The 22821-nt window shown below is 40.8% G+C and overlaps 1 protein-coding gene across 1 annotated transcript in view; it reads right to left on the bottom strand.

The window, feature by feature from the left end:
- zbtb16a (zinc finger and BTB domain containing 16a) overlaps nt 1-22821 on the bottom strand; it is a 142289-nt gene that overhangs the window by 33102 nt on the left and 86366 nt on the right. The window contains exon 4 of the mRNA XM_083987118.1: nt 21378-21464. Coding sequence (XP_083843244.1) covers nt 21378-21464 — 87 coding nt within the window. The remainder of the gene's footprint in view (nt 1-21377; nt 21465-22821) is intronic.

Below are 22821 nucleotides of genomic sequence, written 5' to 3'. Positions count from 1 at the left end.
TAAAACACACAAGACAAACAACAAATAAAACACACATAGACACATCAGGTGAAGTTGCAGAGGACGCCTTTCAGATTCAAATTCTGTATGTAAAATACTGGACAATAGGGTTCCAGGGTTTATTTTCTGTCTGTATTCTTAATAACCACTGACAAAGGTGCACTGCCCAGTGAGATTAAGATAGGTCTGTTGAAAAAAAGCAGTGGGAGTAATTATCCAAGTGACACAAGACTGTCCTCTTGTAAAAAATTAGATTAAAAATGATCTGTGCAGCCGTTTATTAACCTACAGTTACGTTTTTCTGTGAAATGACCTCTAATGGCCATAGTGAATACAGTATAACGTGAGCAAAGCAGGAGGTCGGGCTGTGTGGCATATGGGGTTACAAAGTCAAGAGCAGGGTTTGGGTGGATGGATGGGTCGACAAAACACACAGCTTTCACCACTGATTGTCTCATAATTAACTTTTTTAAATAATTACCATTAAACTAACAAAACATTTAACCCTGAGGAATACTTTCAACCCAAAACATAATAATTATTATTATTAAAACCAAGTCTTTTTCATGCCTGTTCAGTTACCCTGTGCTTGTTGTTACCATGATGACCAACCTGCAGTTAACCTGCTTCCAGGCAACACTCCTCCAATTTGTATGATGACCTTTAAGATCATTTAGGTTGACTGAGCTGTTCTTTAAAATGGTGGCAGTTTACAGAGGGATACTGGAAAGTGGAGGCGTTATAGTAATTTTGACTAATCCCACTCAGTTCAGTTCAATTTAATAGAGATTTAGGAAAGTAAATTACAAACTACACCTTGTTTCGAACATAAAAGTCTGAAACAAAACAAAAAGCTAATGATTCATATCATTTTAGGATTCATTTGTGTGAAACATCTGGCTGATAATGTTCACTTACTGTGATGCATGTGTGTGTACGTTAAATCGGTGATTAGACATTAAAAAGGTGCTCAAGTGGGGTTTACTGCATCTCGCCAGGGACTATATTTAAAAATCTATGCCCTTTAAAATATGCATTCATTTCTTCGTTTTATGTGTCCATTTCCATCAAACGACAGATTTCCATTAGTTTAAAGTGCATTTAAAGCGATTTTGCAAACAAGTGGTGGATGACTGCAATAAAGGCGAGTTCAGGCAGCTGTGACCTTGGAACCAAACTGCGAGCGGCCGACATGACTTTGTGGGTTGGAAGAAAAGCCTTTATTTATAGATCAGCTCTGTGTTGATCAAACTCCATCAAGGGGGAAACGGCAGTTGTTGGAGAGGAAGAAAAGGAGGAGGAGAGAAAGTGCGTGTGTATGTGTGTCTTTTCTGGGAGGGTTGCGTTTTGAAGAGGTAATACAGTTGTGTGTCTCAATCTCACTTAATTCCATTTAAAGGAAATTGATTTGGAGGTTGGGGGATGGAAGGGTAAGATCACAGGGTTGTTCTCTCTCTCTCTTCTCTCTTCAGTACAATTGTGATGAAAACTTGGCCTCATTTCATTAATTTGTGTCCACTGGTTGCAGTGAGCTGTTGTGCTGTGATGTACAGTCATGAGGAGGGAAAAAAAACGGGAATAAAACTTTAATGATCCCTGTGGGGGGAAGTGGCTCAATGCAGCAACAAGTAGCAGGGAAAAAATGGGACATAAATATTAAAACAGAATATAAATAAGGATTACAGGTGACTGGGGTTACGCAGCATAAATACATACAGTACGGCTGCTAATATCAACACTGGAACATGCAGGAGAATTATGTGCTGCAGAAATAATTCCCACTCAAACATGACGGGAACATGGTAAATTTAAATGTCAGTTATATGCAAAATACCTCAAGTCTTTTGAAGAGCAAAAAAAATATTTAGTAATAACTAACAAAGATGATCATAAAATAATGAATCTTAAGGTGCCAAATTGATGTCATTTGTAATCTTTATGGAATAATACCTGTGGATAACGTGTGTGTTGCTTAACTGCATGAAAGCCCTCACAGCTAATTCAATTATCAGGCACGGAGTCTGATTTAAAATAAGTGGACAGGATGAAAAATACTGCATGTTCTTTTGTTAAAATCAAATCTTTTTTTTTTTGTCTTGCTGTGTGTTGTACCTTTATTTCTGCAGTGACCCAGTTTCTCCAGATTTACTTCAGATTTCATCTTTTCTCTTTTAAATTGTTCTATGTTCCTCCTTTTTTTAATCATATTACTATTATCAGTTTCCTTTTAAGTGTGTATAACATTTCATTACAACTTGTATTTTGTTTTTTTTCCTGATGAAAGAGGAACACATGCACATGACTCAGATCAGTGTAGCTTTTTTTAATCTGCCTTTCTGTGCTTCTTTTTTGTTTTCCCTCTTTTATATATATTTTTTTATTGCTGCATTGACCGATTTCCTGATTATGCTCCTTATAGAGCTATGTTCCTTTTTAAAGTTGTAGAGTAATTTAATATCGTAAATTTAATCTTTCATCATATTTAAGCAAAATTATGACAAAGGATTGATTATCCAAGATGTGTATACTCCACAGGCTAACATTATCAAATGTTTCCTAAATGTTATTACTTAAACTCATGTACAGTATAAGTTGATAACAATAACAAGTGGAGAACAACCAGTGCATGGACATATTGATATATGTTCATTCACATCAATATTTCATTTGTGTATGACAAACAAAGAGGATAAATATACAATGCTGTCACACATCTAAATTGCAGCTTTGATTTAATTCCTTGCTTCATGTTTTTCCACCAGGGGAACTCCACTTATCACAGTATCACTGGGCGGCTTGTAGATTTAGTCATTTCGCTGGTTGCATGCTCAGGCAGATGAGAGCAGGGGAGGTTCATGTTTTTCACATTTGTATGGGAAAATCAAAGGCAGCCGAGAAACTCAGCAAGGCTCAAAGCTTCTCAGACAGAACGAGAGAGGAGAGAAAACAAGTGTATTTAGTGCCAGGACTGTTAACAACCACCTGTATGTGCCCACCTGTGGTTTCTAAAATAGCTCTCACAAAGAAACAGCATCCAAGAGGAATTAAATCTAATCCTAAAATTAGCTTTGAAAAACGAAGACTTTGGAAAATATTCACTCTAAGACATTAAGTTTGGCACAAGTATAAAATTCAGATCTTATATACCTTTGCATGTTTTCGCTGCGAGTCTATACTGCTACAGATTCATACTTCAATCCAAAATGCTGCCAAAATTCCATTGAGCTTAGCTGAATACACTCATTCACGATGATCAAATTGGGATTCACTGAAGGCAGAAATGAAATCATTACTAAAAGACCATCATCTTAAGCCTCCATCTCAGGGGAGAAGTGAGAAGCCTGCTGCCCCAGATTGCCTAAAAATGCAGATAAGAAACGATCCTGCTCCAGAAATTGGTCCTGCAGGACTATTACATTGGAGAGATTAGTGGAAGATAATCATATAATGGCAATGATAGCACCGATCGCAACAAAACGGCCCCATAAAGTCACCTCTGAATAAAGAACAGACGATACAGATGAGTGGGAATAAAGCAGGGGAGTGCATGTGCTGGGTAGAAATGTGTGAGACAGCTGGCTGCAGGGCTCAGTGCTGCCTCTAACCAGCAGGGGGCGCTCCTCTGTCTCCACACACATTCACTGGTTCCCACTGGGAAGCCAGAGCAACGGGGAAGGAGAGAAGTCCTCACATGACCTCGCAGTTCACAGGAGTTTGCCTCCAGCAAAAAGCCTCTTATATGGTATATGGTAAGACTTAACAGTCTCAGTGTCCACCGCTGAGACAGTTAATGGCTGAGAATGGAGATTAGAAAGTAGTTTAGAGGGTCAGGTGTTTGTTATGGAGTACTGGGGTCACTGAGGGTAAAAAATGTTTCTCTAACATGCTGCTGTTACATGGGCAAGACTTGAGAGGGAAAGTCTTATTCATAGCAGGTATACACCCGAGATGCACTACGCTGGTTTAATATGAGCCTTGAGGACATTTTCTTCTGCTGGTGGAAGGAGATAAATCCACTTTTCCCCAGTGCATTTTGTTTCCTTTTAAGATTTTTCTGGAAATTAATATGTTGGAACAAGATGGGGCACAAGACTACCAAGGAAATGATTTCATGATGGAAAATTATGTTTTTTTAAACAGACTCAAATCAGAAAGTGTTGGAACTTATTCCACTGCAAGATTCTTTTATATATATTTTTAAATGAAATAATAATAATTCTGACTTTTAGTAAACTGGCACATAATGGTAAATAAACTGTGGTCATAGAGGCAAATATTAATAGAAGAATAATGCAAAATCAAAGAGGGTTAGCTCACACTTTAACCTCTTGGACCTTTAACCACCAATAAGTAATTAAGTAAGAATAGAAAAATGAATCAAACTGTGAAAAAGAGCACATGAGAGAAAGCCCTGCTATTCTCACTAACATTGCAATCAGGCTTTTAATAACACATCCACTTTACAACGAGCTGCACAGTAGAAGAGCGCTAATATGTCCATAGTACTGAAGCATTTTCCTGGTATTCAAACAAAAGATTTACTGCAGATATCCTGGAAACCATTAGTGAGTAAATGTCAGAAAAACTACACACGAGGAACGTAATACTATATCCCAGAGCCTGCGCCTTCAAAACATACTGTATGGATTCCACTCATTCTCAACAACTCTGATGAAAAGAAAAATCAACAGTATTTAATAACATCCCTATCCTGCTCTCCTGTCTGTACCTGGGCCTGTTCATTCCTCCTGAAGAAAATCTTCAAAAACACATCACAACAAAAAGGTACTGCAATTTCCTGAAATACCTGGACACAGATAATACTTATTAGCTGGATCAATTCACTGGTTGACAATAATAAAAACACAACATTGGCAGTCTTATCTTTTTACCTCCTGGAGCAGAAAGATTCTTTGATGAGCCTTTTATTTGTTCCTTGAGAGTCATTAAGAATCATTAAGACTCTTAATGAAAGACATTGTGAGATGTGTGCTTAATGTAAAAAGGTGGAGAACTGGAAAACAGTGAATAACTTGTTGACATCTTCCCACTGGGTCTTCCTCATCTACATGTCTTGCCACTTTGCGTTTGCCCCATCATCTCTATCTTTAGCTCTTCCTCTCTCTCTTGCCTCTCTGTCTGCAGGCCGTATTTCTCTGAGGACAGAGCCCAGGAAATTATATTGTGGTGTGGGAGGGAGAGACCACTAGCTCTGTGACCCAGACTCGCTGCTATAAATCCACACTTTTTTTGGAGGCGGGCAGGCGGATGGTGGGGAGGGGATTCTCCCACCTTGACCCATTGCTTCCTCACTACATCTGGCACTGCAAACAAGCTGACTGACAAGTCGGCAGCCACACACACACACACACGCATAACACACACAAACACAACCTCTGCTTCACGTACTTGGGTGGTCAAGAGAGAACACGCAGAAACAGAACCGGCGTTCCTGACTTCGTACATGTGATTGAGTGATACCATACAGCCACAATGGGCAGAGTTGTAACTGTGCAGAAAACACACTCTTAATCAAATTTGATTAAGTGAGCTCAGACTCTGGGAACACTGAGCATGTATTGTCGACAAAAATGATGAATATTACATTCTCTCATCACTGATTAGGAAATGTGACCACTAAAAGCACATGTCGTCTTCACCTATGTGTCTCTAACACTTCAATAAAAACAACTTACAGTGACTCAGGCTGCAACACACTTTTTCTTTGTGTAGTTATCGTGTGGTGAGAAAATCTATTTCCTGCACCTCTCTTGAATGAAGCACACAATCTGCATTTGAATACCTTAAAATGCCGAGACACCAGACTCTGCAGTTAGTGATGCGTGGAAGAATCATATCAATAGAGTTTCGCATAGATGATTTTGTTTACTCATAAAAAGGAGGAAGAGAAGTAATCATGAAACGTGATCTTGTCCATGAACAGTATCTGGACACGCAGCCACAATTTCAAGGTAAACTTCATCTAAAATATTTGCTCTTAAGATAAACTATAGCCACAGATTCATCTTTGATTTAAATGGATGATAATTCCTGTATTTAAAAAGAAAACTTTGCTGGTAGAAACCAATTTCATGCTTTTAAAGGCGTCCTAATAAAATCATACCTTACACCTCATAATTTGTTTTGATTAATGATGGCGACTCAAGACATTTATTTTGACATAGCTTACATCTCAATCTATCTCTGCAGCACACTGATTTTCATGTTGCTGCTGGTGTCTGGTTTATCATCAGATTCAAAGAAATTTGCAAATGAAATCTATTTCTCTATATTTACCTGATTGCAGATGTTAATACCTAGTATGTGCTTTTTTGAGAGGCACAAAACACAAAGTATGGTCTTTAGTGGTGCAAATGAAATCCAGGACTGAGTATGTTTAAAGGATGGACTTTCTATTTTTTTTTTCATTTTTCCCTCCTTTTCTACCCTGTTTAAGATTCCTGGCCTTTCACCTGACCCCAGGCCTTAGCCGGGGGGGCTGGGGGAGCCGGTTGCTTGTGGTGGTGGGGGTTAAAGTGTAATCCTGGTCCTGTGACCACAAAGGCTTGGCCCCTGAGGGCCAGGGACCAGCCGCATTTTCTGAATTGCAATGTTATCCCTCAGCAAACCCTTCGGACCGACAACATATCAAAGGATTACATTGCAGGGCTTCTCTCTGGTGTTTAAAGATGGCCACGAAGCCCAAACCCTTCCCTTTTTCCTCCGTTTCTTCTCCCCATCAAAGATCTTAAATCAACCGTTTTAGATTTTGGTTTGGCTTTTTGATTGTGTGGGGAAGAAGATTATACAACACAACAAAACCTTTCCAGAGTCTAGTTGGAGAAAAGAACCAGTAAGAGCCGGATAAGCTGTTTTTTTCTTTTTGTTTTTTTAAATTATATCAGTGCCTCAGTCCAACTACTTTCACATCAATCTATTAACAAGAGTAATTGCCACATAGCATCATTACAACTGACACATATTTTAAACCATTCAGATGCTGATATCTGGCTGTTTAGTGTACTGCTAATTGCTTGCTTAAGTAATCCATTAAGGAGTGTTTCTACAACAGCTTGCATGCTCCATTATCATTAGTTTTATTCTGAGGAAACCTTAGCACACCCTTTTTAACAGCACCGCAGCTTTGCCCTGAGCGCCTCTTTGCATTTAAACCTAAAGAATTTGCTTAGCAACTTCAGAAGACAGAGAGAACTGAAGCGAAAGAGAGAAAAGATTTAATTGACGCCTCCCCCATTTTCCCAGGGTGAAGACAAGAGGTAGGAGGGATGGGGGGGAGAGAGGAGAAGGGGCTGATGTGACACTGCTCTCCTGGTGTTGCGACTGTACAAAAGGAAGCAGATTTGCAGAAGAGGTGACCCCTAACCTCTAAAGCTGAAGAAAGGGTCCTCGATGGCCCCAGCACCAACCAATCAATCACCTCCCAGAGCCTGCTGGTCAGCCGGACTGTAAGAGGACACTGCAGTCCGACCAGTGGACCCACCCCCAAACATTCCTGGGTAGCAAACTTTTTCTCTTTTTTGGCCAAGGGTGGGGTCGGGTGGGGGTGGGTGTTCAGAAATAAAAGTTGAACAGGTCAAGATTCTTCTTGAAAAAATATGCTTCATATACTTCAATGTCAAATTATTCACCCACCTTCATTCTTTTTTCCGAAATTCATTTCTAATAAAAACATTAAAAATGTTATCACTAATCCAAAATTGCCTGGGGCAAAAGTCCGAACAAAGGCTGAACCTCTTCATTATGTCGGACTTAAAATATTACAACTCATTTTGCTTTCTACTATTATCCCTAAAGAAAAACTGAAGAAATTGTAATCAAAGCAGACAAAGTATTTGCACTGATTTTCAACCTGCTTTTTGTTCTCAGGGACGAACAGCTGTTGAATTTCCAAATATATCGTTTACAGTAAACACCTCTCATTAATAAATGATTGGAATATTGGATTATGCAATTGTAATTTGCTAGAACGTTTGGCTTAATTTCTGTCCTCTCGCTAGAGTACAGAAAAAAAATGTCAAGTGTTTTTATTAATTATTCTGTGAAGCATGGTGCATCTTCATTTTAGATTTTTTTCTCCATTGCCTGTGCTTGACCACTACTTGGCTGAAATATACAGTGCCGTCGACTTCTGATTTTCCTGTTTAATGATACTATTACTCCTGAGCTGTAAAAGTTAGTCAAGGTCAGTGTACAGCGAACAGCTGGCCGCTGACTTACGAGCGTGTTGCTGACACCACAGAGACTTTCGGCATATTTGCTTGTGAATAAATACATAATTAAATGCTAAATTAATTTTCACGATAAGATTTACATACTGGAACCAAGAGACTAGGAATGAAAGGCAGCAAAGACAATAAGGGAAGGTGCACAGCGATCACTGACTCGCTGGTGCTGAGGAAATATTATCATACCCAAGGATCAAGTGTTTTTAAAGAACCGGCTTTTCCACAGACACAACTTTGCATTTCATTCATATCTCTAACATGCATGACTAATACTCAGATTTTTCATTATATGAAGGCATTAATATTCAACAGTAACCTGTATTCCATTCAATAATCTACTGCTTCCAACGCTCACCTGCTTCAGCCTAGATTCACATAATGTTGATTAGAAATGATATTAAAACTGACAGTATTCTCTGCTATTTTCACATCATGTGGAAAGATGGGAAGAGGTTGGTGTCAAGTCTTGAAGCGTTCAACCTTCCTGGTTGTCCACAAGCTTTAGCCTTAAATCACTGGCAGGTTAAACTATAAACAAAGACTGTTCAGTCAGATAAGAGTCATGGAACTTGTTGAACCAGTTCAGGATAGACCACATAGACAATAATTATAGATGACCTGTGAGATATTTGTTTTAACTTTCATCTGATTTGAGGATGACCGCTTTGGTGTGGTACTTTTCTGGCTCTAGGTCTATTCGACACATTTAAATAGCCTGTTCATATGTGTACGTCATAGAATATTAAGCAGAAGTAATGTTTTAATCCATCTGTCAGTTAATTGGAAATTATATGTTGTTGAACAGTTGAAACAGAGTTTTTATTGGTTTTAGGAGAAGCTTTGTTTTCATGGCAGCAGCCTTGAGACTCAACATTAACTCACCTTCCTCTCTTTATGAGAGCTTTAAGCAGGAGCTGTAAATAGCAGAGACTTTGCGGGTCATCATGTTCGTATAGCCTTTGTTACTCAACACGAGTGGAAATTACGATAAAGAGACAACTGATTGATGTAAAGCAAAGGATGCCGAGGTCAACAGCGACGGAGATGAAAGCATTCCAGGTCACAGCAGTCTCTGAATAGTGAACATTAAATGAATAATTTGTGACAAGAATGAAGTGCTGATTCATTCCTAACGCCACACCTGGGCAAACACACACAGTACTCTTTGTTACTATGAGCAAACAATGGAAGAAGAAGCAAAGCGAGAGAGCACAGTGACTCAAACAGTTAGCAAACATCAAACATGTGAACTTATTCTCTGATTCCATGTTCAAATTAACACTCACCGATGCTCATTTTTATTATTTTCTTCCCCTCCCAGAGCTTATCTAGCGTACAACTAGTGTTTTGTTTTTGTGGCTGGTCGCAAAAGCCTGACCAGGTGCCATCTATCAAAACAATCTGCTCTCAGAGGGAAACCTGCTATTAACTGATAAGACTCTGCCCTCAGTGGGGTGTAATGGGTCCCACTTGAGTTCCTTTTCAGAGTATTGTCCTAGCAGGCCACCTCCAAGACAAACCCAACTCAATGACTCCTCTCTGTTTCAGTCCTCCCAGTCTCAAAGTACAGCAGCTGCCTCATGTCACCGAACGGTCTTCAACAGCCAAATAGAGCTCAGTCCTGTTGAGGTGAGACACTTCATTCCTCCATAGCTGATAGTCAGCTACAGTTAAGTCACTGTTATTTTGGAGAGACCAGCTCCTTTCTTTACTGAGCAATATGGGCTTATATCCAACAACATATTATTATCTCATTACATTATCACTATTATTATATGCACTCAAATTGTGTGCTTGTGCCCTCTGGTTTGCAAAAAATGTTCACTGTTTACATTAAGTAGGCAACATGAGCTGTCTTTAAGTTAAATGAGTGCCTTTTTAAGAACTACCAGCATTTTGCAGGTTTTAGACCTACTGTATAAATCATGGGTGCACATTTTATTTCCAAAGCAAACAGTTAAGTGTGTGATTTTTAAATGTGTCTTCCACTCATCCATGGACATACAAATGTTTTGCTATATGATGATACTGTAATGCTGCAGTAAAAAGAGATTTCAATGCGCAGTAATTCATCATCTAGAAATAAACGTGTGGTTAGGATTATGGAACAATCACGGTTTGGGTTTGGTCTGGGGTTAGGCTAAAATCTAAGATTGGGGTTTGGGTTAAAATAAGTACTTCCTCAAAGTTAGAGGGCCCGCATCGTCATAATAAACACACAGCTACAATTGTGGAGTGGTAATGGTTCACCATTAATAATGACACACTCCAGTTAAAGTACAGAATCCTGTATTTTCCTAAGTCAATGTGTTGTCTCAAACGATAAACTACAGTGTTTGTCTGAACGTGTAATATTCAAAACTATTGAAACTGAGTGAATGACAGGTTGACATGCTCACTTGTCTGTAGCAAGTTATAGCTAGCACCAGGATAATACACAATGTTCAAGGGCAAACTTCAACAAACCACACCAGCCTTTGTCAATGGGACATGGCCACACCTGAGGCTGAGGCTGCCGCTGGTAGACAAGCTAGCCTCCGCAGAGAATAGCTTAGTGCGACCACAAGGGGTCAGTAAATTACAAGATGAATGCATAAAATAAAATCAGAGACTTCATTTTTATTACTACTGTTACTGATTGCTACAGATTAGGAAACATAAATGTAACAATGACTTGCGCTTCTATTTGCGTTTTCTATTCATAAGATTAGGTCTCACTGACTGCTGCGGAAACATTTGAAATCACTGGACAACACACAGAATTCAATAATGAAGAAGGTTAACATTAAAGTTATTTGTACAAGTGTAAAGTAGTCTTTGATTTCTTGTAGTCTGGTTTGTGGCTAGTTTATTTCCCTAATAGAGATGAAGTCAGCTCATCAACTGGAAGTTGAAATCACATTCAAAAGGAACAATAATTAATTAGGCCTAAATGAAATGTTCATAAATGGGATTCACCTGGATTTGTGCTTGGTGTGTATAATGATGTAATGTTAAAAAAAAAGGTTTTCCTGTCCCTCTGTCTTCAAGCTGCAGCAAATTATAAAAGACAAAACATCTTCCTCTCTGATGAGCATTCATCACTTCAAACATCTTATATTAGAAACTGATCAGCAGTGACCTCAGATGAGGGAACCCCTTCCTTCCTGTTGAGGCAGCTCTATTCATTAAAACCATCTATGGGAAGGCTGCCAAAATGACCCATCAGAGATTGACGGGGGTTAAGCTCCCATAATCAATATGACACTGCTAAGTGCCCTTTGATTGAGCTGCACGCAGTGTAAAAGGACATTTCTGTGTGCCCGGCTGCTCTTGCCACCAAGAAATGCAGCATTTGTCCAGAGCTAAACGGTCTTCTGAATGTCATTGTCACGGGTACATTAACTTTTATATGAGTCTGAGAGACAGACTTGGAGTGAGGATGAACGGCCATTTTCATTAGCGTGGCTGCTCGGTGCCATTAAGGGTGCTGTCAGACGGACAGGGACAGAAATGGTTTGCATGGGGCACGTGAGCAGAGGCAGGAGATTTCATTCCTTCTCTTAAGATGTTCCACAAAGTGCCGGAGCGGCCAAGGCAGCGGCTAAATTTGCCGATGTGAAACCCCCCGTGTCACTAGGCAACTGGATCTGATGGTTCCTTTGTTTGGGGTGAAAGGTTGGAAGCACTCGTACTAATCTCCTTGCTTCACAATTAAGGAACACAGGAGAGCTGCTCGAACCTCTTCCCGCTCTCAAACAACAACAACAAAAAGAAAAGGATTGAAAGACTCCTCTATTGTCCCTCGTCCTCAGTCCCTCCTCCCCCTCCTCACTCTCCACGCTAATCGAAAGGTATTTGCACTGTAAATTAAAAGGGCCCTCGTGCGTTGCTGTTTTAACACTGACGCACTCTCCTAAGATGTCCACAAACAGCTCCAATCTAATTACAGAGGGAGATTTACTTCAAATAACACTGTGGACAAAAGAACCCTGGCTATTGTTGACGTGGGGCCAGTGTTCCACATCTCTTTTTCTCTTTCACTCTCTTGGGCGAATCCTTTTATATTCAAAGTCCTCGCCTTGCCAAGGTTAAAATGCGATGGGATATCTGAAAGTAGGGAACCTCCTGACAAAAGCGGCCTTTTTATTTCCTGAATGGCAAATGCCTTCGTTGATTTCCACTGCTCTGTCTCTTTCCTTATCTATCCTTTTTCTTTCTTTTTTTTTTTTTTTTTAACCAAGCAGATTTTGAACAAAGCCGCAGCGGCTGACATGCAAATGTAACGGGGGAGAAAAGCGGCATCCAAGGGAGTTAAGATTGTCCGACAACGGGACGTGCTTGCTGGGGTTGCATTGTGACATACGGCTGAGACACATCCTCAGGGTCGAAAGAGGGAGGAAAGGGATGGTGGATATTGGCTGGCCAGATTTGCAGTGTGTCCTGCTGACTTCCATTTTATGGCCCGTGAATCGCAGAGCCCTCTGGGAGTCTATAATCCGCTCCCCCCCAACCCACCCTCCTGCTGCCCATACCACATCATTTTATTGGTCTCTCTAGATGTGTGGCTCCTGTCCCTGGTTTACAATGATCCATCCATGTGGGGATTCTCCCGCAGCCAGACTGTTGCACACTACGGACATCCCAATTTGCTACTGGATCCCACCCACCTATTTCCCCCTTATAAGAATACTACCTCCCTCCCTGACATGCTGTTGTCCCATGGTTTCCTGTGGCGGTGCCTCAATGCGACTGTGCCCACCATGACACTAAGCCTCAGCACTGAGGCTCTGCAGTGCAGGGGCCCAGTTGGGTATTTCTCAATGAATGAAGCTGGGTGCGGGGGAACGTAGCAGTGCCAGCTCTCATTCACACATTTTATCTCTTTTACACACAAACCACACATCCCCTATTCACATGGGCCACTGTGCATAACACTTATGGCCGTGGCGGATGATTACTACCGGGTGTTGGTCACATCGCAGCCCCGCACAGTATCCATCAGCCAAACAGAGGATCTTCCTCCGCCTGGAAAAACTCATTTAGATCTTATCTGGGGAAAAATTTGTTTGCTGTGGGAGAAGGAAGAGGTTAGTAGCAGGAGAACTGACTGTAGTCTCGCTAGTGCCACTTGATTTAATTTAGCCACCAATAGTGTCTCTGACCACTTGTACTCTTCTTATTTTGGGAGGTGAGTGAGAGTGAGTGCCAAGGAGGGGGAGATGGAGGGAGGCAAAGAGGTATTTGTTTACAGAGACAGAGGAAAAGGGAACTGTGAGGTTTTCAATGATCGTCTTAAGGCACATAACAACAGGAAAAGACACTATGAAACAAACTGTTTCTATGATATAATACTGTGAGTCACTGACACTGAGACTGTATAACCTGCAGGTGATACTGAAAGAGCTCATTAATCGATTGCTTGCTGAAGTCAATTTTCCTGCAAAAATAGCTTCGCAAATGTGAAGAGTTTGTGGTTATATACATTTTTACATAACTTTAACACATTTTTGGGTGCCTTTAAAAAAACAAGGTATTGGAAGATTTTACTTTGGGTTCTGTGAACCAATTTATAGTTTTCTTCAAAGACAATTAGAACTGAAAAATTTCACCTCTCGTGAATGGTTGAGTGTGTTCTTCTCGAACCTGAAACCATATGTGCTGTGTGGCGTTTTCCCTGTTTGCTTGATGTTGACAGGCCAACACATCTCTGTATGTGTCCGTACGTATGTGTCTCAGTGTTTGCTTGGCATCATGAATATGGTACGTGATAACCTACTGTGACCCAGAAATAGTCTATGTGAGTTCCCTGGCCAGCTGGCCACAAACAGACAGACAGACGGATTAACTGCCTTCATCTATGGACAGCTTGCTCAATTATGAGTGGGACGCTGAAACGAATGACACGACGCAAATCAACATTTTGACTCACCAGATGACACCAACAGGAAGCTCACCATGCTAACATTTTGTGATCAGAAGTCATAATGCTAATGCACATCTGCCCTTTAGCAAAGAGCTGTGCTGAGACTCATAAACGTGTTTATTTTATCTTTATGGTGATAATTTCATTCCAACAGCTAACAAGAGTTTAGAGCGATCAGTAGGCTGAGCCGAATCACATTCACACTTCCACGGTCCAGGGGGCTGCATGCTTGTATATTCATATACGTGTGTGCCTCAGTGTGTGTATCAGCAACACATGTGTAGCGCTGCCTGCCCGGGGTGGAAGAATATTTGCTTTGCTTATCGCCGCCCTAATGCTCACTGACAAGTTAATAACATCACAATTAACTAAATGCTAAACAGATGCCAGTGCTGGACTAATGTGATTGAGACAATTGGCACTTTTGACGTGACCCCTGTGTAGCGCTGCCATTGGCCTAATTTGCTTGAGTGACATGGCTGGACTGTGTGTGTGTGTGTGTGTGTGTGTGTGTGTGTGTGTGTGTGTGTGTGTGTGTGTGTGTGTGTGTGTGTGTGTTTGTGTGTGTTTCTATCTGTTTTAGTATCGGAGGTAAGAGACTGCTAAGTTAGCAGTGTGAAAACTTTGAGGTTGCAAAAGACATGGAGGAGAAGAAATAATACAACTACAGTATAACAAGCTCTTTTCTCTGACCATCATAACCTTGTTGTACTCCCTTCCTCCCCCCTTGCTCTTTCTCCTTTTCTGTCTTTCCTCCTTTCCTCCCTCCCTCCTTTTCCGCTGCTCTCTCTCTCTCTCTCCAGCCAAACTATTTCTGGCTTGAGAAAAGAAAGTGTTTACTCTGTGGCCGCGGCCTGCTGGAATCACGCTGTGTTCCCACTGGCTAAACCCACTATTGCCACTCCATGGTTTGCATATTTTCCCTGTATTACAAGACTTTAAAAAAGGACGGAGGGAGATAAAGAGAGAAAGAAAGAAAAATAGAGTAAGAGAGCACCCTCCCCCTCCTATTATATGTGGATTTTCTCTGGCACTGCTGTGTATGTGTGCACATGGACATGATTCATGTATAAACAGGAACACCAACAGTTGGACAACAAATTCTTCCAAAGCCTGTGGACTCCAGACTCATTTCTACGCAGGTCACATGGGAGATTGCGGTCCCCTATCGTTTCAAGTGCTACTCAGCTAATGTTGAATAACAGACGACTGCTCATACAGACCGTGGCCTTAGTTCAATGTATTAATGTGCAGATTTCAATGCAATTTACAAAATGTGTACTTGTGCATGTACAGTACACATTGCCAGTTGTAGAGGCTGCAGATCCTGTGAATGCATGAAGCCTCAGTAATGACATCTGCATTTTTTAAATCTGCAGACAGAGTAAAAAAAAAAAAACTACTTTAGCTTCAATTTATTGCTTACTTTTTTGTTTATGAGCCACTTTCTCTGCACATATTCTGACCTTTTTGCTTTTCTGCACCGAGCTCCAGTTTAATCAAGTGGAATGTGAGTGTGGTGGGTTTTACCAATAAAAATACAAGAGCTATAAATTATGGTGGGGACCAAAACAATCTAATGAAAAAAAGAGATGACGATAGCTGGCAGAAGTATAGAGCCAAAGACAGAATGAGAGAAAAACAGCAGCTCGGAGATCAGAACAGTCTTGTGCAGCCCAACTGGGAGAGGCTTTACTGGAAATGCAAACTGAAAATGACACGTTGAAGGTGGCTGTGTGTAAATGGACACACACTTCCAGAATATGAAATTATGGTTTGGGATAGAATCCACAGTAAAACAGCTCTGGCAACATCTTATCGTTGATATCACAAAGAGGAAATGACAGTGTACAACAGTAATGGACAATTACCTCTATGACTGAAACACTGACTTCTTGGGAAGTTAAGTCTTCATTTGCAAACACACAAAGATCTGAACGTAGCTATGAAATAATGTCACAACTTCTCTTGAATAGTAGAGCTCATGTAATCTGTGAGACCAACTTCTTTGTCCTTGGTTTAAAAAAGGAAAAAGCAGCCTTATGAAGAGGTAAAATCCTCTTTTTTGGCCCGTGAACAAAAAGCCAGTGTCTGAAAATACAACAGTTACAGTACATTTGATGCTCAGGGCTGACAGTGAAAAAACTGTCTGTGTGCCTGCATGTGCTCCCTAAGGAGAGGTACGCCTGTTAGTACGACATATACATAACATGTATACATATACATGTATAGGAAATCACATTAAAATTCATTTAAGGTGTTTTTGATATTTTTGCAAAAGGTCTTGCTTGCCCCTGCCTTTGATTATATCAATCCTGGTTTAAGACTGTAGTATTGCTGGGTACATTTGGGGAAGTGAAAGAAATTTGAAAATACAAACTCATATTATAATCAGTGTTCTTGCCTAATTTCTGAAACCTAAAGCTTGTATTTTTTTTTTTTTTAATTTTCCTAAAAAGGTTAGATAAATTGCATAAAATGTGTATTCTGCTGGTCATCCAGGGCTATGACGGAGGGTCATTACATGACACTTCTGAATCAGGGCTACTTTTATTTAGCAATAACTGCTGGTATTAGAATTTTATTTTTTATGTGCTCTCTTGCCTCTTGCTCCCCATTTGCTGCATGGATCATATGTCTAAAATATAAACGCAGTCTGGACTAATTTCATATCAGTATGCACATTACATTACACTCAGCCTCCTGTCAATCACCTGACAGGGACATGATGAAATGCTAGCCTCCACCAGGAAATCCTTTGTATAAGTCACAGCCTTACATGTTGTGTTTCCTGGGAAGGCTGCTATGAGTGCAAAAATGAGTCGTAGTCTCAGTGCATATGTTGCATAACAATTGGAGGACACAAGACAGAGACAGTACTAAATGGGCTACAATTCTAAATGACAGCAGTGTTATTCTTTAAGGATGAGAGCTCCATGAAAGCCAGACAGACTGTGTTCTTTGCTTACAAAAGCCCTGAGGCGAGTCCCGCTTTAGTGAGAGGGAGAGTGTCTGATGCGATGCCATCCAATTTGGGGAAATATGTGACAAAAATTAGCTGTGAGTAGATGTAATGCAACTCACAAGTGACTTCAGCTCCTGCATGCAGGCATGCCTGGATTTATTTGAGCGTGTATTTGTTGCACAACACTGCCAAAGTAGGGGATAGTTTGCAGTGAGTGTTTGTGCATGTGTATTTGCACGAGTTCACTAGGGTAAAAACAGCCACATGATGTTTTGCTGCTCGTTCCCCTGGCATCCTGACCAGCCGCCCCCACCCCCGTGCAAAAGAGCTTGTCCGATAGGAATGACGACAACTCCAGGAATGCCTCAGCAGCCTCCAAACTGTCCGGTGGTTTTTGGATAACCATCCGCTATACGTCCCATATACATGAGCTGATGAGTAACATCGAGAGGTGTGTGGTGCTATTAAGTGTGCACAGTTCTGTTAAACGCAAGAGATATCAGGCAGAGTGAGAAAGAAACAGAGGTTGAGTCAGACAGCAGCTGATCGGGCCGACAGAGGAGATGCCACAATAGTTCCCATTCAAAGCAGCAAGAAACAGCCACAGTTTCAGAGGCCAAATATTGTCATCAGAGAACATTAGCCAAGGGCTGAAGCACTGCCAAGAGGCAGGCAGAGATCAAATCTGGCTTTGATGGCCAACAGTAACCCCCTGCTCCCACCGCACGCCCTCTCTGATGTTTTGCGTCTTGGGTACTGTACACACAGACGTCTCTGTATAAATAAATCCATGTTTGTTAAGCTTTCTAGCTCAAACTGATTTCACACAGAAATGTCCAGTGGAGCTGCTGTTATATACAATGTTTCTTTTGTTTTGTCTTTCCCTGTATATTTTGAGAAGATATCATTATTTACATTGCTAGACATAAAAAAAGGACCCATTCTACAACACAGAATAAAAGTTGAAAACCCTGCTAGGACGCCCAAGAGGAACTATATTCATCACATCCCATGATACAAAAGTGGGGCTTTCATATCATGAAAAATAGTAACAATCAAGCTTTTCTCAGAGCTTAAGGGCTTCAAACTGTCGAAGAGGCTAAGATGTAAAAGGGACTAAATAAAGAAAGTGCACAAGGTCGTTACAATCCAAGTGGTTCATCCTCTTAGGACCATGGAAACTACTCTACCAATTTCATTTCCTCTGGGAGGATAAATCCTGATTTTCAAACCACCTCACTTGATTGGCACAACCTGTTAGCTGCAGTTCTCAAAGTGCCCCAGAGGGCACACAGAGAGTAATTGTTAATGAAGAAAAATGTCTATGATCCACAGTTGCCACTTTTTGATATTCAAAATCAGTGTCCTAGTGGGCCAGAGCTGGGGGAGACTGGCCCAACATGTGGCAAATTAACTGAATACAATCCTACAGTTCATGGCAGCATGATGTGCAGCTACGCCACTGTGCGTTTCCGATGCGTGCTCCCAATTTGTCCACTTGCCTGACTGGAGAAGACCTACATGGCTGTGTGGCTGTTACAATAGCGCCAACTGGACGACAGAGCAGACAAAAACAGACAAGTTCATAATAAGTCTCTGCAAAGTTGAGAGTGAGAGACACAGGAAGGGACTTGTTTGTTTACGTCTCCAACTCTCATCATCATGTCATCAGTCATTCTCCGCTGGAAACAGACCAATTGGCTAAATGCTATCAACCCTCTTCTCACTGTGGAGCTCAGTGCATGAATAATACTTAACCTTTGAATGTCACCATATGTACACACACACACACACACACACACACACACACACACACACACACACACACACACACACACACACACACACACACACACACACACACACACACACACACACACACACACACACACACACGGCAATAATAAACACATTGTCTGCCACGAATGAGCGGAAAAGCAGTACAAAGAAAACCTCTGCTCATTTCTGATGCCTAGAGCAGTGTGTATAACTGCAATTCAAATAACTGTAAAACATACTTATATTGATTATCGATGCAAAATTATAATTGATGGCGAACAAACAAGAATATAGTAATTATAAGTTACTTAAATATTGGTCTGCCAGTTGACCTTTGGCTTCCATAATGATGCAAACACATATATAACACATATAACGTCTACTGATTTGTGTTACAATAATTACAGCAATTATTCTTTTAACATTAATAAAGAAATGATGGGCCATGCCCTCAGAATACGGATGTCAAATGTCTAGTGTTTGAATCCAGAGCCAGGTACACCATAATGTAGGTGTACAGCGGCATAGATGTCATACGGAAAGAGAAACTGAAACTGAGAATCAGACCGTGCTGTGAAACTGCCTTGTCATATTTCACCAGAGCCCATTTTTCAAACCCTGATCCCTCACAGGGGCTGAACACATGGATGACTACTATACTATTACTGCTGCTGCTGCTGCTGCTGCTGCTGCTCCAGTTGTCTGGCAGGAAGACACGTCTGGCCCTGGCTGCGGCTGCCCCCCCACCCCCTCCCCATCCCCTTCCATTCGTTCCAGACTAGAATGCCTATATTTAGAGCGCTCCTTTCCGCTGTTATGGCTGTTGGATCATTAGCCTCATTTAACCCTTCTTTACCTCTGGCGTGCTGATTGGCTGAGGGCATGCCCCTCAGGAGTGACCCCTCCACCCCCACCTCCGAAATCCCGACTACGCCGACCCACCTTCCCCACTCCAACGTTTAAAAGGAATGTGGGGGGTTTGAGCAGCCGCAAAGAAAAAGTGGAGCCGCCCGATGGGAGCTGATATCGTCAGCCTGAGGGTCATGGTTTCAGATGAAGGACAAAACACAAATGATGATAATGATGATGTGTGGCTATTTCAGGGATCATGTTCTGGTCTGAATGTGCATTAGCAGCACTCTTTTCCCTCAACTGATTGTCCAAGACATGTGACGGCGGGGCTAAAGCCTGGTGGTCCCCTGACCTTTCTACCAACACCACTATTAGTCCAAAGTTAATACTTAAGTAAAGAGAATACAAAGAATCTGCTGGGCAGCTTTGCAAGACTTTTACCTAATAGGCTACCACTCATAACACTTGTTTTCATCCACTGACACCAACAAAATGTTAATTTAGGACAAAAATACCAATCAAGCTAATAACTGGATTACCAAATCAGATGTGTACAGTACATTAATGGTCCCCAGAAGATGAACCAGTCTATGCTCTTGCACCTTCTCTTTCCAAATCTGATCTTGATATCTCTTTAACAGTTACAGCAGGGCAAGGCCCACTCGTATTTATTATCATCATGTTACACCTTACCATTGCTTATTGTTTCTTTTTTTCCAGCTTTAGATAGCTGGTATAGTGGTACTGTTTATACTACTGAACTGGGTGGCAGGTTATTAAGGGAAGTATTTATTGTGAATCTGCATAGATCGTCCAGATTGTTCAGTAGACAAAAGACTGAGAAAGGACCAGGACTCTCAAACACACATGCATACAGTATGCACACTGAAACCTCCAGTACATACCTCTGCCCCAAGCACACCACCTCCATAACGAAGCGGGGAAAGTTTGAGACATTCTTCCCCTCCCAAATTAAAGTGTTCATCACCAAAGCAGTGAAACTGTTCTGAGCCATCACACATCTGTTGAAGGGGGATTTACTTCTTCCTATTTACATCTTGGCACCTACATCATCCTCGTCTTCCCATCTTCATAGCTGAGCACTGATAAACAACATCGGCCTGCCAAGCTTTCCCGGTTTGTTGATTACTGTTGGGTCTGTCTTGATTTAGGGCGAGTGGGACTAATCCAAGATGATGTTATCTATCTAAGTGTCAATCCATGGCTCCAGTTAGGCAGAGAGGGCTGAACAAGCGCGCCACCACAACAACACGCTACACCACAACATGCATGCTGATTTGTGAAAATACACAAGCAGATTGTGAGTATGAATCAGCAGAGACCTGATGGTGATTTCAGTTCTTTCTGTTCTGATTACAATATGTGGTCACCTCGCTACTTTGCCCTTTTTGCTGCCATTTTAAAATAATACATCTCATCAAAATATGTGTAAAGCTGTATCTAAAGCCTGTTTACTGTAACAAATGTATGTGTAAGCAGCAAAACCAGGTGGATCTTTCTGTCGCAATTCAACCAGTAGAAACATGTTGATGCAGCAGAGGAGCTCATAATCTTTTTGTTTATGTCCACAATGTCATGATGATGTGTCTGGCTGTGTGTGAGTTCATACCGGTGTGGATCTGTCGGTGAGCCTCCAGGGATTCCTCTGTCTGGAACTGGGCGCCACACTGGTCACAAACTATGGCCTTCTCACCAGCTGCAAAACAAGACCCAAGAGAATGCATGTCTATATTACACACTTAGATACACACACACATACGTGATTTGGAAAAACAGTAAGAAACGGAGCGAGGAAAGGGGGATCTTAAAGATAAGATGAAAGCAAAATGAATTACATGAAAAATATTCACACCACAGTGAATCTGAACTTCTGTAGTTTTATAACAAAATATATCCATCCACTCACTGAAATTTCCAGCTGAAGTGGAAAAGGTGGCTGGGAGAAAGCGTTTGATTTTATTGACCATCAGGTAGCTACAACAACCTACAGGAGTGAATCTTTAACCTCAACAACCAATAAATCAATAACAAAATTAGCTTAGTGTAGATATATCGATATATATTCACTTATCAGACAGTCACAGCACGTGTGTGGGCTAATAAGTAACAAGAAACGTCAGTACAGAAATGCAAAAGCCAAAGTTTGTCCATAAGAAAGCAGTGATGAAAATATTACACTTAAATCTTGGTGTTTAAAAAACTCTAACCACAATAAAACAAAAGAAAAAGTCTGATATTGTATTGTCTAAATTCAACTCATTCATTTTTTTAGAATAGAGATAAGTATTTTTCAGTGTTTGATTGATTAATGGGAGCATTGTAATATATAATTTATTCTACATTTAGCTTCATAATTTGATGAGTCAATTTCATCAGCCTTCAGATTGGTCTGACTCAGATCCATGTTTTTAATTCATAATATCCAAATGGTGGCAGAAGGTGTCATCCCTGTGTCTATTCATGCTTGATGTAGACTAATTTGTCCCCCAAAAATCTAACTGATAATTATAGAGTCCATTATTTTTGACAGTTCATGTGACTGACTCAGTAAGAATGGGGTTTAGTCCACAAGAATATTATTCTCTTAACTCTATTACTCTGTAAGTCTAATTTCTCTGACTTCCAGATCAATGGATTTTCAAAAATGATGTTTTTTTTTAACATGTACTGCAGAGCCAAACACACATTTTTAGTTTATAGCTTAATATAAACAACTGATACTACAGTCCTGCTTTTGACTCAAAGCCAGAAAATTAATGCAAGGTATTCTTCCATTATTGCCCCATCATACTTTGTTTCTGTTTATGTGAGCAGATCCAAGTATGTAACCCTTGGACAGTGATCTTGAATGCCATGTTCACCTATACTTTATGAATGTGTACAATCTTGTACAACAATAAAAAGCAGAGGCGGGAGTCTGGCATGCACACACACAAAGAGCCGTTGGAGGGCACATCAGATCAGGCTCACACAAATGACTTTTTATGGCTTGGCAACAAGCACTGTACATGCCATACACATCACACATCAAATAGAAGCACGCACACACATCC

The sequence above is a fragment of the Trachurus trachurus genome (genome assembly GCF_905171665.1).
Source record: "Trachurus trachurus genome assembly, chromosome: 14".
Taxonomy (NCBI): domain Eukaryota; kingdom Metazoa; phylum Chordata; class Actinopteri; order Carangiformes; family Carangidae; genus Trachurus; species Trachurus trachurus.
Note: the sequence above shows the minus strand (reverse complement) of the source record. Positions and strands in the feature narration are given on the sequence as shown.